The 16,533-nt window shown below is 48.8% G+C and overlaps 1 protein-coding gene across 1 annotated transcript in view; it reads right to left on the bottom strand.

The window, feature by feature from the left end:
* LOC125431242 (GRB2-associated-binding protein 2-like) overlaps positions 1-16,533 on the bottom strand; it is a 52,111-nt gene that overhangs the window by 2,365 nt on the left and 33,213 nt on the right. The window contains exons 3-5 of the mRNA XM_048494003.1: positions 11,872-12,109; positions 5,037-5,623; positions 875-969 (exon numbers count right to left, since the gene is read on the bottom strand). Of these exons, the coding sequence (XP_048349960.1) occupies positions 875-969; positions 5,037-5,623; positions 11,872-12,109 (920 nt within the window). The remainder of the gene's footprint in view (positions 1-874; positions 970-5,036; positions 5,624-11,871; positions 12,110-16,533) is intronic.

Genomic DNA, 16,533 nt, shown 5'->3' with positions numbered 1-16,533 from the left:
CTCACCAGTTCCCGAGAGTGGGTTACTAATTATTTGTGTGTGCCGAGAGCGGGTTACTCATTGGGTCTGCTTTTCCATTAGAAATTCCATTAGGTCCAAAAATCATAAAGTCTTGTTGTTTCCTATGTGGCTGGTTAGCGAAGGTAGAAAACGGGATAATTCTCCCAGTTGGGCTGTTTTAAAAACATGTTTTAGAAATAGGGTAAAGTTCCTTGTTTAAGGAAAGTCTCCTTCTTTTGATTTCTAGAAACAAAATTAAGTATTTGAAAGTATTAAGTATTTGACAGGCAGTCAATTAGAGGAGAAGTAGTTGTTTCTGATGGCAGTAGATGACAGGATTTGCTATAATGAGTTTAAATTATGGACAGAAAGATAACCAGCTGGAAATGAGGAACTTTTTTTTTACAGTAAGAGTTTTTACAGTAACAGAGAATTTATTAATGCCCCGCCCCCGGAATGCCCGGCCACGCCCCCATCGTGCCCCGTCCAGCCCCATTGGCGCTACGCCACTGTTTGAATCCCACCACATGGGAACCTGTTACTAAAATTTTTGGATCCCACCACTGTCTTGTGCATTGCACCAGGTGCACGCCGGGGGGGGGGGGGCAGAAAATTGCCCCCTGCCCCCACACTTACCTTAGCTCAGCCTGAAAGTGCAGGCTGGAAAAAGAGGCCTGTTCACTTCAGGCTGAAAACGGCCTGGTAGGAACTACACTTCCCAGGAGACCTTGCGAGCCCCAAGTGCAGTATGGCTCAGCCATGCCTCTACCCCCACTCCCAGAGTAGCCCCTGCCAAATTTCCTCTGAGTGTTCTTTTAAACTACAATATCCTCCAACCAACCTGGGAGCGTTTCATCAAACGCCAGAGACTTACCAGGTACGAGCTGAGACCGACGTTCACAGATTCCGCTGACTGGCCCGTGCTTCTTTTGCCGTGCTGGGGATATTCGTAAGTCTCGCAGGAGGAAGCTGAAATCGATGGCATGGAAATTGCACTTAATGAACAGCAAACTGACTTTGCTCGACCACTGATTCAATAAGCGTCCCTGGTGATTTTGGAACGACAGCCTGTGTGAGTCGAAGCATGGATTACAGGAGGTTTGGACATCCTTCTTCAATGCAGACCCTTTCTTAAGAACATAAGAACATAAGAACAAGCCAGCTGGATCAGACCAGAGTCCATCTAGTCCAGTTCTCTGCTATTCGCAGTGGCCCACCAGGTGCCTTTGGGAGCTCACATGCAGGAGGTGAAAGCAATGGACTTCTGCGGCTGTTGCTCCCGATCACCTGGTCTGTTAAGGCATTTGCAATCTCAGATCAAAGAGGATCAAGATTGGTAGCCATAAATCGACTTCTCCTCCATAAATCTGTCCAAGCCCTTTTTAAAGCTATCCAGGTTAGTGGCCATCACCACCTCCTGTGGCAGCATATTCCAAACCCCAATCACACGTTGCGTGAAGAAGTGTTTCCTTTTATTAGTCCTAATTCTTCCCCCTAGCATTTTCAATGAATGCCCCCTGGTTCTAGCATTGTGAGAAAGAGAGAAAAATTTCTCTCTGTCAACATTTTCTACCCCATGCATAATTTTGTAGACTTCAATCATATCCCCCCTCAGCCATCTCCTCTCCAAACTAAAGAGTCCCAAACGCTGCAGCCTCTCCACATAGGGAAGGTGCTCCATCTTATCTGCATCAAGTGCATTCAACCACCTGCGGAAACTGACTGAAGGGAGACGTCAACATACACTATGCCTATTGGCCAACCACACTTATTACACACAAAACCAAGCACAGGGAAAAAGTCGTTAAATTCCTTAAATTCCTAAGAAAGGACTGTGCGTTATAATAATAGGATGCACATTAAGAGTTGTCTGTATGTACAGTCTTTGTACTTTGCACATATGTTTGTGTAGCACCTTTGTATATGAAACGAGTACTTGCACTTTTCCCGTGTGTGGTTTTGTGCGTAATAAGTGTGGTTGGCCGATGGACACAGTGTATTTTGGTATTCTACAGTTCATCACATTGCCCATATAGCAGCGGTGGCGAACCTACGGCACTCCAGATGTTCATGGACTACAATTCCCATCAGCCCCGCCAGCCCGGCCAATTGTTGGCAGGGGGTGATGGGAACTGTAGTCCATGAACATCTGGAGTGCCGTAGGTTCGCCACCACGGCCATATAGTATATTACAGCATCTGAAGGGAGATGTCTACAGCCTTATTATCTTCTGTCAATTCCTACCCTCTGTTCCCTTTCAGTAGAAGCATGCATGGTAGAGCTGGAAGGCATACACTCACATCTTTGAAATTCACCGGCATTTCAAAAATAAAATAACACCTGTGTGCCACTAAAGCGGCAACCAACTCTCGGGGATCCTGGGATAATGGCAAGTGATGCTTAGAGATGGCTTTGCCATTGCCTGTGTAACGAACCAGTAAAGTCCAGTCCAAAAGCAACTGTTTTGAGTTCTTTATTGAGCTGGCATTCTTAGTCAGAAACAGGCAATGTGGGAACTGGCCCCCCAACACTCGAACAGCCGCTTTTACGGGCTTCCAACCAGTTCCCGCCAAGAACCAATAAACAATTCAGGTTCTCACACAGAGACTCGCACAGACAGTTTCACACAGGCAAGCAAGCAAGCAAGACAAGCAACTGATAACAGTAACATTCCCCGTTCTGGGCATCCCGCCAAACACTCCAGAAGGAGCCTCTCCAAGGTTGAACAGCAACCTTACAGCCTGCCTCTGTCGAGCAACCCTGGATTTCCTTGGTGGTCTCCCATCCAAGTACTCACCAGGGCCGTTCCCGCTTAGCTTCGCAGATATGGTGAGATCAGGCTAGCCCAGGGGTCTGCAACCTGCGGCTCTCCAGATGTTCATGGACTACACATCCCATCAGCCCCCAATCGGCCATGCTGGCAGGGGCTGATGGGATTTGTAGTCCATGAACATCTGGAGAGCCGCAGGTTGTAGACCTCTGGGCTAGCCTGAGCAATCCAGATCAGGGCAAAAGATTTATGAGGTCGTTTGCCACTGCCTGCCTCTATACAGTAACTAACCAGGGCGGACTCTGCTTAGGTGCCAGACTGACACGGTCAGGGCAACGAGGTCTATTGAGGCTCCTATTTAAAAAACAGAGCAAAATTCCTAATTTTGTGGCAAACGTGGAACTGAACTTTCATCTCAGACGTCAAACGCTTGAAGGCTTGTCGGCCTCTGCCGAGAGCTCTGACCTTTGGCAGGCCTCCAGCGGGGAAGGGGTCAGACGCCAGACCCCCATTCCGTGACATCTGTCAAATAATATTGCATTTCAGATTTCAAATACTGTCAGATGCTAAAAGCTAAAGGCATTGTGCAAGAATTCAGGCACGGGGTCTAGGGCAGTGATGGCGAACCTATGGCACGGGTGCCAGAGGTGGCACTTGGAGCCCTCTCTGTGGGCACGCTCTGTGGGCACACAGAGTTCGTCATGTGGGGGGCGGAAAATCACCCCCCCACCCAAACACATCTAGGCTGGCCTGGGCCACTGAGCACGACGTGCACGCACCACGGTGAGCAGGGAGGACTCGGCTGGCGGGCCTGGTGCCTGTGCTGTCCAAGGGGGGGGAGTGGCTGCTGCCCGAGGGGGGGGGCACAGAGGAGGCAGAGATGCTAGAGAGACACAGAGTGGTGTGTGTGGGACTTGCTGGAGGCTAGAGCAGGCTGGCCCCTGCTTGAGCGGGTGGGGCGGAGGAAGAGGGAGCCAACCGTTTTTTTCTAAACTTAAACCTCAGCATTCAGGTGAAATTGCCGGGTTGGCACTTTGCGATAAATAAGTGAGGTTTGGGTTGCAATTTGGGCACTCGGTCTCGAAAAGGTTCGCCATCACTGGTCTAGGGGCACCTTAAAGACAAAAGATTCCGGCACACGTTTTTCTCAAGATCTACTATTTTTCCCCCTCCAATAGATCCCTCTTTATTTTTGGTGCGGCACACAAATGTTGCTACCCCTCTAGAACTATTGTCAGAGGTTAAACAGAATGTTAACTGTCAATCACTGTCAAGTAGGTGCTCTGGAAATCAAGCTGCATCACCTGTTGAACATCAACTAATCAAAATATATGGCAAATACTCCACCATTTACAGAACGTTTGAGGAATATTCTGTATCAGGAATGGCCAACCAGTGGCGATATGCGGCCTAATGGAAATGGTCGCTGGTCCCCGCGACTCCACCAAACTTGAGTCATAATTTGGTAAGGAGTATGTCCAATTTTTTCTTATAGAGCAGGACTTATAAAGAGTAACTGGCTAGAGGACTGTGGACCGGGATGCGGAATGCACAATGCCCATTGTCGCATCACTTCGGAACATGGCGGGTAGCTCTAGGAGTTTCTGGGAACTCTATGATAAAGTTGATAGGATAGATCCAGGGATTGGATCTAGGAAACCTATGGTTTTACATTGAGTTTCTGGCAATTCCTGGAGATATCTTAGGCCAATGCCATTTTTTCTTACTGGAAGTGATGTGATGCTGCAGCCACGGTTGTTTTTTAAAACTCCCCCTGCCACAACTCAGAGGCCGCTTCCGCACGGCCACGCTGGGGGGTGCATCGACGTATACAACGCCGACCCCCCCCCCGGGAATGTTCGCACGAACGGTCCCGTAGGGGCAGGGAAGACGACGCAGCGCTGCACCGTCGCATGAACGACGTACGTTCCCTGCAACCTTCCGGCGTGTCGCCCAGGCCAGGGACACGCCCCCCTGCCCTGCGCGACCGCTCTGGAGTCGGGGAGCGAGGTTGGGAAACAGCGGCTTCGCGCTGCTGGAGGGGGGCGAGGGCGGCGCTGCTGCAATGCAGCTGCGCCCCCCATGCGAACAGCTCCCTAGGGACGGCGTTTTTGCCGTCCCTAGGGCACTGTTATTGGCCCGTACGGAAAGGGCCAGACCAGCAGTGGGCAATGGGAGCAGGGAGGAGTGGGGGATTTCCCCCCTCCCAACAATTGGGTTTGGCATCCCTGGGAGGCCCCGACCTATCTCGCGAACCCACTCTTACCTCGATGCAGCCTGCAGTTCTCCATTGCCGGAAGTGTGTTTCTCCGGGGAATGGTGGCAGCCACGGAGCCCACGCCGAGGCCTTCGCCATCCAGCAGTCGCTGTTGAGGGCTGCCCCACCGTGTGTCTGCCTGCCCTGGCTTGGGAGGCCGAGGAGGAGGAGCAGCAGGTGTTTCGTTGGCAGCCACCGCCAGGGCGTTGTGGTTCTTGTCCAATGTGAATGTTCTCGGGATCTGATAAATCGACAAGGGGGTACCGGGGACATCATACGAATCCGTAGACAGCTCTCCGAAGTCTTTGCAAAGCGTATTATTGGGCGTCTTAAAGGTATAGACGTCCTCGCTGTCTGTTTCGGAGCCCGTGAGGCTCGATTTGGTGTGGGTGTAGCATCCAAAGCTCCTGGGGAGGTCGTAGGCACTGTCCCGGAGCTCCGAATTGTGCCTGCATGGCTTAGGTAAGCTGTAGAAGCCATGGACCTGTCCGCCCACGCCGTTCATGCAGTGGCCGTTCCCCTGAGACAGCTTCTGAACAGAAGGGTCACTCCTCATGAAGAAAGAGGACCTCGTGGCTTGAGAGAAACTCGCACTCCTGAAAGAAACAGGGAGGGAAGGGCACAGAAGAAGTCATCTTTGAAAAGAGGTTGGCTGTTGACGACAGAGTAGAATACGGACATCTCCTCTGAACAGATTTCAGCTTATCAGCCATCAGGGCCGGAGCAAGGGGGAACTGCACCCGGGGCACGTGTGCGCCCCGGCGCGTGCCTGGTACATTGCACACACCCTACCCCCTTGGCGCTACACCACTGCCAGCCATTCTTTCTCTTTGACACGCGTGACCACATGTTAACATGCTTTACACTGAATTTGACCCTTGGTTAATTAAAATCGGTACACCTTTCCCTACGCTGTCCCTTTTTACCAGATATTTGGTCAAAGTTCATTAACCCATTACTTGCCAGTAAGAATGGCATTCTGATGAGCGCAAGGTGGCTTTCCTTACGACTGTTCGGGATATATTAGGGACCACCTTTCCACGTATCACCCAATCAGGTCCCTCCGTTCTTTGGAGGAGTACCTGCTGGTAATCCCCAGCCTGAAGAATGTCGGGCTGGCCTCGATGAGGACCAGGGCCTTCTCGGTTGTGGAATGGGAGGGGCAACCTGGTGGAGCGAGATCAGGGCCCTGTGGGATCTGAGTTCTTTCCGCAGGGCCTGCAAGACAGAGCTCTTCCACCAGGCATTTTCGAGGGGCTGGCCGGGCTAACATCTATTATTATTACTGACCTTCCGGGGGACAGTTGGGGTATAAATTCAATGAATGAATGAATGAATGAATGTGGCACAGCAGACACAGTTGCCAAGTTTTGGCTGCGAGCAATGAGAATTCATGAATGCTACGTATCATTCTCTGAACCGTTAAATCTGGACTTCCTGTCGAGCTTATCTTATTAATACTATATTTTACTGGAACCTCCCTAATGTGCCAATAAAGGTTTTGGATTCGATTCAAGGTCATTATTGGCTACTTAGGCTGGAAGCTGCTCTCCAGGGCCTCAGGAGGAAATGCTCCTTCACATTGACTAGAGATGTCTGCAGAGGTGGGATCCAGCAGGTTCTCACAGGTTCCCGAGAGTAGGTTACTAATTATTTGTGTGTGCCAAGAGGGGGTTACTAATAGGTGATTTTACCACGTGATTTTTGCCTTAGTTATGGCCCTCCTCTCAGCTGTAGCGCGCAGAACTTGAAGCAGTCTAGCAGGAGGTGCACCGGTGTGCGTGGCAGCCTGCGCCTGCGTCCATTCGTTTCCCACCCAAGGACCTTGCCACAGCCCCACCCAGGAATGCCCCGCCCCCAGAATGCCCGACCACGCCCCCGTTGTGCCCCGCCCAGCCCCATTGGCGCTACGCCACAGTTTGAATCCCACCACCATGGGAACCTGTTACTAAAATTTTTGGATCCCACCACTGGATGTCTGGGATTGAACCCAGGACCTTCTTCATGCAAAGGCGAGGCTCTTCTACTGAGCCATAGCCCCTTCCCAAGACAGCTAGTATGGTGCTTTTGTGAGACTAGGAGCTGGGAGAGCAGGGTTAAATCCCCACCTTGTCTCAAAGCTCAGCAGGTGTCCTTGGGTCAAATCACTCTTGCTCAGGGGCATATCTGCCACAGGGACATGAGGGTCAATTGACCCCGGGCACCGCCCATTTGGTCACGTGGGGATGCAAAATTGTGCTTTCCCACGTGACCTGAAGGCGCAGTCGGCCTGAAAGAGCAGCTGGCCCAGGAGCCTGCCACAGGCTCGCGGGGTGCGCCTTAGCCGGGGGCAGCAGGCCAGGGGCGGCAGGCCCGAAGGAGCCTTCCGCCCTGGAGGAGGAGCAGCCGGCCGGGAGCCTGCTGGCACCACCCTGACAGTAGCCTAAGAAAGCGGTTCTCGGACATTTGCAGTTTTATCTATTTCAGGGGTCGGCAACCTTTACCATCCAAAGAGCCATTTGGACCCATTTTCCACGGCCCCGAATATCTACCAAGCCGGTGCGGAGCCGCCTCTGATTCAGCTCCTAAACTCACCTTTTCTTCCAGAGCTGGGAGGCGGAAACACCGGGCAGGGAAACCTCCTCTGCCCAATGGAGCAGGCAGCTGCCTGCTCCGTGGGGCAGAGGGGGGATGGCAGCTGCGGGGATGGCAGAGGGGGGATGGCGGCTGCTCTGGAGGGACACACCCATGCTACCCTCTGACCTCCAGGGGTTGGAGGGCAGCGTGGGCGTGTCCCTCCAGCCCTCCAGAGCAGTGCTGGAAGGAGAGGTGAGTGGAGGGGACGTGAAAATTCTCTGGTTCGACCCTTCCACTCACTTTTCCTTCCAGCGCTGCTCTGGAGGGCTGGAGGGACACGCCCACGCTACCCTCTGACCTCCAGGCCATGTGGAGCCGCAGTATAAGGCTGAAAGAGCCGCATGCGGCTCTGGAGCCGTGGGTTGCAGACCCCTGATCTATTTGCTCTGGGGGTTTTTTAAGTGGGTCACTACGCCAAGCAAATTTGGATTTGTGGATCACCATATCAAAAAAAGACAGGAACTGCCAGTCTAGATATTGGCTGAAAATCCTTTCACTCCTACAAACGCACGAGCTAAAGACTAACCCTCCTAGCTGTGTGCGTGACGAGGTCAACTGAAGGATCTGGAAAGGTTTATGTTAGGGAAAACTATGTAGGAGTTTCCCAGGCTTACGGTCAGTAAAATGGGAAGGGCTTCCCTGGGTCCCTTGAGCATCAAGTGAAGAAATTTCTTATCTTAGCACCAATGAAGACTGGTGCTGGAACAGAACTCCAGTTGAAGGAGAAATGTTGACTCATCTCTTTTCAAAACAGCTGAAACCATCTGCCAGAAAAAGGACCCTGCTAGCTCCATCTCAGGGCGCCTTGTTTTATTTATAAGTTTTCATTAATTCCACCTCAAGTGAAACATCGTTCTAAATTATTAACAAAGAACAGATGTAGGAATGAAATCTTCTTAAACTCAGCGAAGGCCCTTGGGTTTATGGGGATCCAGCTGTGGTTTGAACGCATCACCTTTTCTCATTTCAAACTCTCTCGCCAGGCTGTCCTTCATGACATTTTTAGCTAGTTCCCATCTCTCAGATCCGTGGTGGAAATCCCACGTATTTCCCAACCAGTTACCACTATAGTGAATAATATTACTTAACAAGGGGGCAAATCCAGTGGTGGAATCCAAAAAATTTAGTAACAAGTTCCCATGGTGGTGGGATTCAAACTGTGGCGCAGTGCCAATGGGGCTGGGCGGGGCACGACGGAGGCGTGGCCAGGCATTCCGAGGGTGGGGCATTCCTGGGCAGGGCTGTGGCAAGGACGCAGCCGCTGCTCCGGTCCTTGGGTGGGAAACGAATGCACGCAGGCGCAGGCTGCCACGCACACCGGTGCGCCTCCTGCTAGACTGCTCCAAGTTCTGCGCGCTACTGCTGAGAGGAGGGGCGTAACTAAGGCAAAAATCACGTGGCAAAATCACCAATTAGTAACCCCCTCTCGGCACACACAAATAATTAGTAACCTACTCTCGGGAACCTGTGAGAACCTGCTGGATCCCACCTCTGGACAAATCCAGTGGATATAATGACGACATAGGAATTAACCTCCAGAATGTATCTCTTCCATAAGGAGCTACATAAAAGTTATGCGAAGTAACATATAAGAAACGCTTTCTGTAACTGATACCAGGGATATGGTTACTTATGGTTTTGAGCATCTGTGGAAGTAGATGATGGTTTTATATTTTTATCTCCATATTACAATATTCAATTTGTGACACGCTGAAAATCTGAGTTTTTAAACTCTGGGATATATTTTGGCTTTACTCTTATGTGCATGATTGAAGAAAAGCGGCTTGTATATCTAAGTTCGTATCAGAATGGATTTAGTACGATTTTAATGATTATTTTCTTACTATTTCCAGTTACCCATGTTCAAAAGGGATTAGGAAACTTGAAACTTTGCCCAAATCTATTGCTGCTTCCACATCACACAATTCAAGAGCGCCCGTTTTCCAGGGACGGTACTAATTTCCTAGTGTGGACTCTAATGAAATATATCATTTTTATTTCACTTTGGTAGAGATTTGGGGGATACTTTGTCAATTTTTTGTTGGCGATTCAAGGATTGCCCTTTTCACGTTTCAGTCACCCTTTTCTTGGGTTCCTACAAATTAAATCTCTGTAGGGCTGTACTGTCAGGTTGCCAATATACCTGGAGAAAAAACAGTCGCTGGTCGCTTTAATGGGTAGAAACGGGTTGCTGAAGATTTCATGGGATGGTGGTAATACCCCCACCTGGTAAATAGGGCCCATTTTAACGGGAGACAACATTGCCCCGCAGTTCTATTGCTATGGAATTATTTGTTAAGAACGTAAGAACATAAGAACAAGCCAGCTGGATCAGACCAGAGTCCATCTAGTCCAGCACTCTGCTACTCGCAGTGGCCCACCAGGTGCCTTTGGGAGCTCACATGCAGGATGCGAAAGCAATGGCTTTCTGCTGCTGCTACTCCTGAGCACCTGGTCTGCTAAGGCATTTGCAATCTCAGATCAAAGAGGATCAAGATTGGTAGCCATAGATCGATTTGTTGTAGGAAAGTTATATGCCAAAGAAGACTGGACATCTCTTTCTGTGCTATAGTGCATTCTCACTGAGAAATCCTTCATAAGGAATCAACAGCTTCAAGGGAACACTAGAACAAACCAATTCCACAAATCGTTGAAAATACAATCCCCCTCCCACCAAAATTCAACATATTTTAATTGCGCTACCTTTCTTCATCAATAGGTGGTGCTATGCTTACAGAATTACCGAGCGCCTATCTAGCGGAGAATCTGACCTTTCGCAGAATAACCGTATAGGAAAATATGTGCGCTGTGTTGAAGGGCAGCAAAGGCCTCTCATTGTTTGTACTCAGCGAGCGTGTCAAGTATTCTGGGCAGATCCAGAGAAAGAACTGGCAGGAGAAGGCATACCATGCAGCAGATATATTCTAATTTTCACTGGGTTAGATCCAAAGATCATGTTCTGCCAGTACAAGGCGGTTTCCTCCTGTGAAACTGAGTTTCCTCACCTGTCTTTCCCCACTCTAGCTCACTAAACAGCACAGGGGCGGAAAATGACTACTAGATAGAACTCAGTGCCACTGTCAGCAAACCTACACAGAGCGCAACTACGGTGGGGGGTCTCTCACGGCAGCCCTCTTTGCCCACTTCCCTTCGCACTGGCAATGGGGGGGGGGAAGCAAAAACTGGAGAGCTGTCTGCACTACTATGACCCTTCAAGGTATTCTCTGGAAGTGACGTCGAGTAGCTGCAGGAATTGCCAGAAATTATGACGAAACCATAGAGTTTCTGGCAACTCCTAGAACTACCCTACATCACTTCTGGGTTTTTTTTTCCCTAGGAAGTGACACAGAAGCATACAGGCATCATGGGTCCCTATGTCCCTGCCCCTGAGCCTCCTGCCAGCTGCCAGGAAAGTCTACCTGCACCATAGACTCCAATAAAAACGAAGAATTTGGATTTATACCCCACCCTTTTCTCCTGTAAGGAGACTCAAAGCGGCTTACAAACTCCTTCCTTCCCCCTCCCCGCAACAAACACCTTGTGAGGTTGGTGGGGGCTGAGAGAGTTCTGAGAGAACCGCGACTCCCCCAAGGTCACCTTGCGGAAGAGCGAGGAAACAAATCCGGTTCACTAGATAAGTGTCTGCCACTCATGTGGAGGAGCAGGGGATCAAACTCAGTTCTCCAGATTAGAGTTTGCCACCTTCAAGCACTATACCACACTACCAGAACTGACATCAATCTGCACTACGTCTGCTATCACATAATATATCTTAAGAGCAGCAGTGCCATAGTGGCTAAGAGCAGGTGCACTCTGATCTGGAGGAACCGGGTTTGATTCCCAGCTCTGCTGCCTGAGTTGTGGAGGCTTATCTGGGGAATTCAGATTAGCCTGTGCACTCCCACACACGCCAGCTGGGTGACCTTGGGCTAGTCACAGCTTTCCGGAGCTCTCTCAGCCCCACTTACCTCACAGAGTGTTTGTTGTGAGGGGGGAAGGGCAAGGAGATTGTAAGCCCCTTTTAGTCTCCTATAGGAGAGAAAGGGGAGATATAAATCCAAACTCCTCCTCCTCCTCCTCCTCCTCTTGTTCTTGTTCTTCTTGTTCTTGTTCTTCTTCTTAATAATTCAGGATGAGAACAATGGAGAGACGTGTCTCTAAGCATAGCCAGCTTCTACAAAACAGCTTTTTCCAGCCCCAACGTCTTGCTAAAATAAATGCGGCCTACCTGGTTTCTGACTTCCTGCTCATGCACTGATGTAGGAAGAGATAGTCTTGCGGGGCGCTGGTGGAAAGGGTTGTCCGGATATGGTTGGTGGGTGAATCGAATGTGAAGAGACTGGGCTGGCTGGAGTGCGAAGGAGCTGATGACTTCCGTTCCCGCAGCAGGCGGTGGTTGGAACTACTCAGTTCCGCCGGAGAAGAGCGTGGGCCGTGGCCGGAAGCAGAAATGTTCCTTACAGTGTCTGCAGAAGAACAAGAAGGCAATCATTTATGGTGGTTTATTCCACAATAGCTTTAGGCTGGAAAGAAAAGGAAAAAATGGACAATCCAGAAATGGTTGGAATATATCTGGGAACAAGTGACACTGGACGTTTTCGAAATGATAACAAAAAATAAACTGTGACAAGATAAACAGAGCGAAATTTTGAAGATACGGACAATCCACCCACCCACCCACCCACCCACCCATCCATCCATCCATCCATTCGTTAGGTTTATATACCGCCCTCCCCCGGAGGGCTCAGGGCGGTGAACAACATGTAAAATAGAGCACATATATCAGACTACTGGATGAATAGAAGCTGGAGTCAATGAGGAGATATGGGAGAAGAGATTACAAAGAATGAACTTACTGCTGTTTATTTGATAAAACTATGAAGAAAATACAGGGGGGAGGGGGAAAGGGGAAAATGTATTGTTTGAAAACGAATGAAGAAGAGTATTAATATAACATGGAATATTCAAACGATACAATAAAAAATTATTTTGAAAAAATAGTGGTTTATTCCAGTTCAACATCCTTTCTGAGCCCAGACCTGGATAGCCTAGATCTCAGAAGCTAAGCAAGGTCCGCTCTGGTCAGAATTTGGATGGGCGACCTCCAAGGACTACCAGGATTGTGACATGGAAGCATACAATGGCAAACCACCTTTAAAACATGTCTTTTCCCATGAAAACCCTACAGGGTCGCCATAAGTCAGCTGTGACTTGATAGTGTGCATTCAATAGGCTGACCAGACGTCCCGCTTTTGGCGGGACAGTCCCGCCTTGAAACAACTTGTCCTGCGTGTTTTTTCAAGTGTCCCGGGTTTTGGAAGAAGAAGAGAAGAGTTTGGATTTATATCCCCCCTTTCTCTCCTGCAGGAGACTCAAAGGGGCGTACAATCTCCTTGCCCTTCCCACCTCACAATAAACACCCTGTGAGGTAGGTGGGGCTGAGAGAGCTCTGAAAAGCTGTGACTAGCCCAAGGTCACCCAGCTGGCGTGTGTGGGAGTGTACAGGCTAATCTGAATTCCCCAGATAAGCCTCCACAGCTCAGGCGGCAGAGCTGGGAATCAAACCCGGTTCCTCCAGATTAGATACACGAGCTCTTAACCTCCTACGCCACTGCTGCTCCCGTTTCCCGCCCTGTGACAGAAGGCCGTGCGCTCCTGTGGCTGCTCCCGCACGTCCTGGTTCGCAAAGGTGACCATCTGGTCACCTTAGCATACAAGCACATACACACTCTCTCTCTCTCTTTCTTTCTGAAACTCCAAGGTCACCAACACGGGTGTACCTTCTAGCTGCCCGGAAGACACTGGGAAAGAGGTTCTCCTCAACTCCCATGCATCATATGCTCAAGGATCATGGAACATGGAAAGCTGGAACGTGTCCAGAGGACAGCAACCAAAATGGTAAAAGGTCTGGAATTCATGCCCTATGAAGAGAGGGAGCCGGGATTGTTTTGTCTGGAGAAGCGAAGGTTAAGGGTGGACGTGACAGTTTTGTTTAAATATTTGAAGGGATGTCATGTCATAAAGGGAGCAAGCTTATTTTCTGCTGCCTCAGAGACTAGGACACGGAGTCATGGACTCAAGGTGCAGGAAAAGAGATTCCACCTAAACATCAGGAAAAACTTCCTGCCAGTCAGGGCTGTTCGACAGTGGAATTCACTGCCTTGGGGAGTGAGGGAGTCTCCTTCTTTGGAGGTTTTTAAAGAGATGAACATATGTCGGGAGTGCTTGGATTGTGTGTTCCTGCATGGCAAAGGGTTTAACTTGATGGTCCTTGGGGTCTCTTCCAACTCTATGATTCCATCACAGAGCACATGGGAAGGGTTTCGGCTCCCCACCGGGGCTGCTTTACAGGCCTGAAATGGTCCCATGGGTATTATTTGGCCGACTGGAGACACCCACATAGGCCCCACAGCTCTTCTGGCTTCCCATTCCATTCCTGGCTCTCTCGCATCCAGAACACACGTTCCATTAACTGAGAAATGGGATTCTGCACAGTGACATCACTGGCCAATGACATCACTGGGAAATGTCCTGATGTCACTGCCTAGGAGGGCCCGCGGGGAGGGCAAGCTTTTGTTGTTTAGTGAGTCTGTCCCTTGGAAAGGACAGCATTGAAAAGCTTGTAGCAAGTGCCTTGTTTTGCTCAGCAACACTTAGTCATATGCCTTTAGTGCACCGGACTCTACTACACCCATTTACTGATGTCAATTATTTTTCTTATGCTTCTAAGTAAAGCTGGTACATCAATTTATTGAAGAATGCTGGCTGGCACAACTATTTATTGAAGAATGTACAATGCCCTCTCTTTGATTACCCTGATCTCATTGGATCTTAGAAGCTAAGAAAAGTTGGTCCTGGCTAGTACTTGGATGGGAGACCACCCAAAAAATACCAGGGTTGCCATGAAGAAGAAGGCGAACACAAACCACTCCTAGAATCATAGAGTTGGCAGAGACCCCAAGGGCCAACAAGTCCCTCTGCAATGCAAGAACACTCTGGGTGATACCCTGAAATTATGGTGCTGCTAGCTTTAAAAATGAACCCCCTGCGGGCCAAAATGCGAAACACACCAAAAAATATAAAATATCCGAATTTTTTACGCATACCTGAATATTCGGATATATACGAATATGTTATTTGTCTTATTCGGGCATACAGATAATTTTATGCCCGGATAAATCCTAATCTGAATTTTACTGAATTTCTAGGATATTGACCAAGCCTAAAACTTACCCCTTAATTCCCTGCCAGTAGACAGGGGAATCTCGTAACACTACTTTATCTTCGCCACAGGTGTCAAACTCGTGGCCCTCCAGATGTTATGGACTACAGTTCCCATCATCCCCTGCCAGCATGTTGCCAGCATGATGGGAACTGAAGTCCATAACATCTGCCTAAAGTACAATCAGAGGTTACCAACATATCCCAGGAAATCTTTAGCACGCAGCCCTAGAAATCGCCCCTTCACTAGATTGCAAACTGTATGGTGCCTGTTCTCAGCCACTCACCCACTGAGAAAGCCAGGAAAACTTCGGAGTGCATGGCTTGCTAAAAGCATTTCAAAGCTTTTGAGAGAACCCTGCGTGAGGCCAGGAGAATGGAGTACAGAAACATAATTTCGCACAAAGGTCCACGAACCACATCTGAACATTTAGAGTAGTCTGAATGGGCATCCTTGAACGGCACCCCGTTCTGCTTGCATTAAGCATTGAGACTTTAGGAAAAGATGATACTGATTCTGGAACTATTTTGAAAATGTCCCAGCAAGGGTGTACTGCCCAACAGGACATATGGGGTCAGATTTAGTCATGTGGGGGGAGTAAAATCCCCCCCATCCCTCCTCCTTCCCCCCGGGTCCATACACTGACTGAACTGAAACCTTTAATGGCATTCAGATAACAATAATACATACTTTTAAAAAGTACAAATTTATAAACGAGCATATAACAAAATAGGGATCTATATATATTTTTTAATCCTCTTTCAAACAATTGTGAAAGACGATTGAATGTGCATTATTCTGCATGTGTGGAAGGGGCCTGGGTTTTGCCACGTTGTGCACTCATCTCGTCTGCACGCGTGTAGCAAAGTAGCATGTCAAATGGCAACCACTTCCTTATATACGGACATTGTGCGTTTGTGTACACACGTATACAATAACTTGAAAAACAGCCTAGCTGCACATTTCAATGATGCAACAACATCTCTTTCTGGCAATCCATAAAAATGACACCGGAGAAAGGCTGGGAACAATGAAGTCGAAGAGTGGGAAAATCCAACAACAAAATCAGAAAAACAGGTACAAAAAGCAGCTGCATTTAGTACCTTCAATGATAATGAGAATTATGTCTTTAAAAAAGAGGGGCGCACGTCAAGATAGATATCATTAGTAAATTATGGTATCCATGAAATATAACAATCAAGTGCCATGAGCACATATGTAAAACAGGTGATTATCCAACCCAGAAGTGGGTTGTTTAATGTTCACAAAGAAGAAAGTAATTTTTAACGGCATGTTGAAGTTCAATTGTGGTTTGAAACTCATGTTGAGAATCATCCATCTGGGAATGCTAATTCAATCATATAACAGGGAGGTCTGTTTTATTCATGAACCGCCAGACGCTTGCTTATGTATCTACACATTTCTATCTATTTTTATCCCACCTTTCCTTCAAGAAACTCAGGGTAATATGTATGGTTCTACCACATGTTATACCCATAATCACCCTGCGAGGTAGATCAGGCTAAGAGGTAGATCAGGCTAAGAGAGAGAGAGCAGCAAGCCTAGGGTGACCCTAGGGTGACAACGAGAATTCGAATTTGGTCCTCCCAGATCAGAGTCCTGCACTCTAAACAAAGTGCAACACTAGAAAATTAAACAGAAGTTCAT

This window comes from Sphaerodactylus townsendi, linkage group LG04 (assembly GCF_021028975.2).
Source record: "Sphaerodactylus townsendi isolate TG3544 linkage group LG04, MPM_Stown_v2.3, whole genome shotgun sequence".
Taxonomy (NCBI): domain Eukaryota; kingdom Metazoa; phylum Chordata; class Lepidosauria; order Squamata; family Sphaerodactylidae; genus Sphaerodactylus; species Sphaerodactylus townsendi.
The sequence above is the reverse complement of the archived record's forward strand: the minus strand, read 5'-3'. Positions and strand labels throughout refer to the sequence as shown.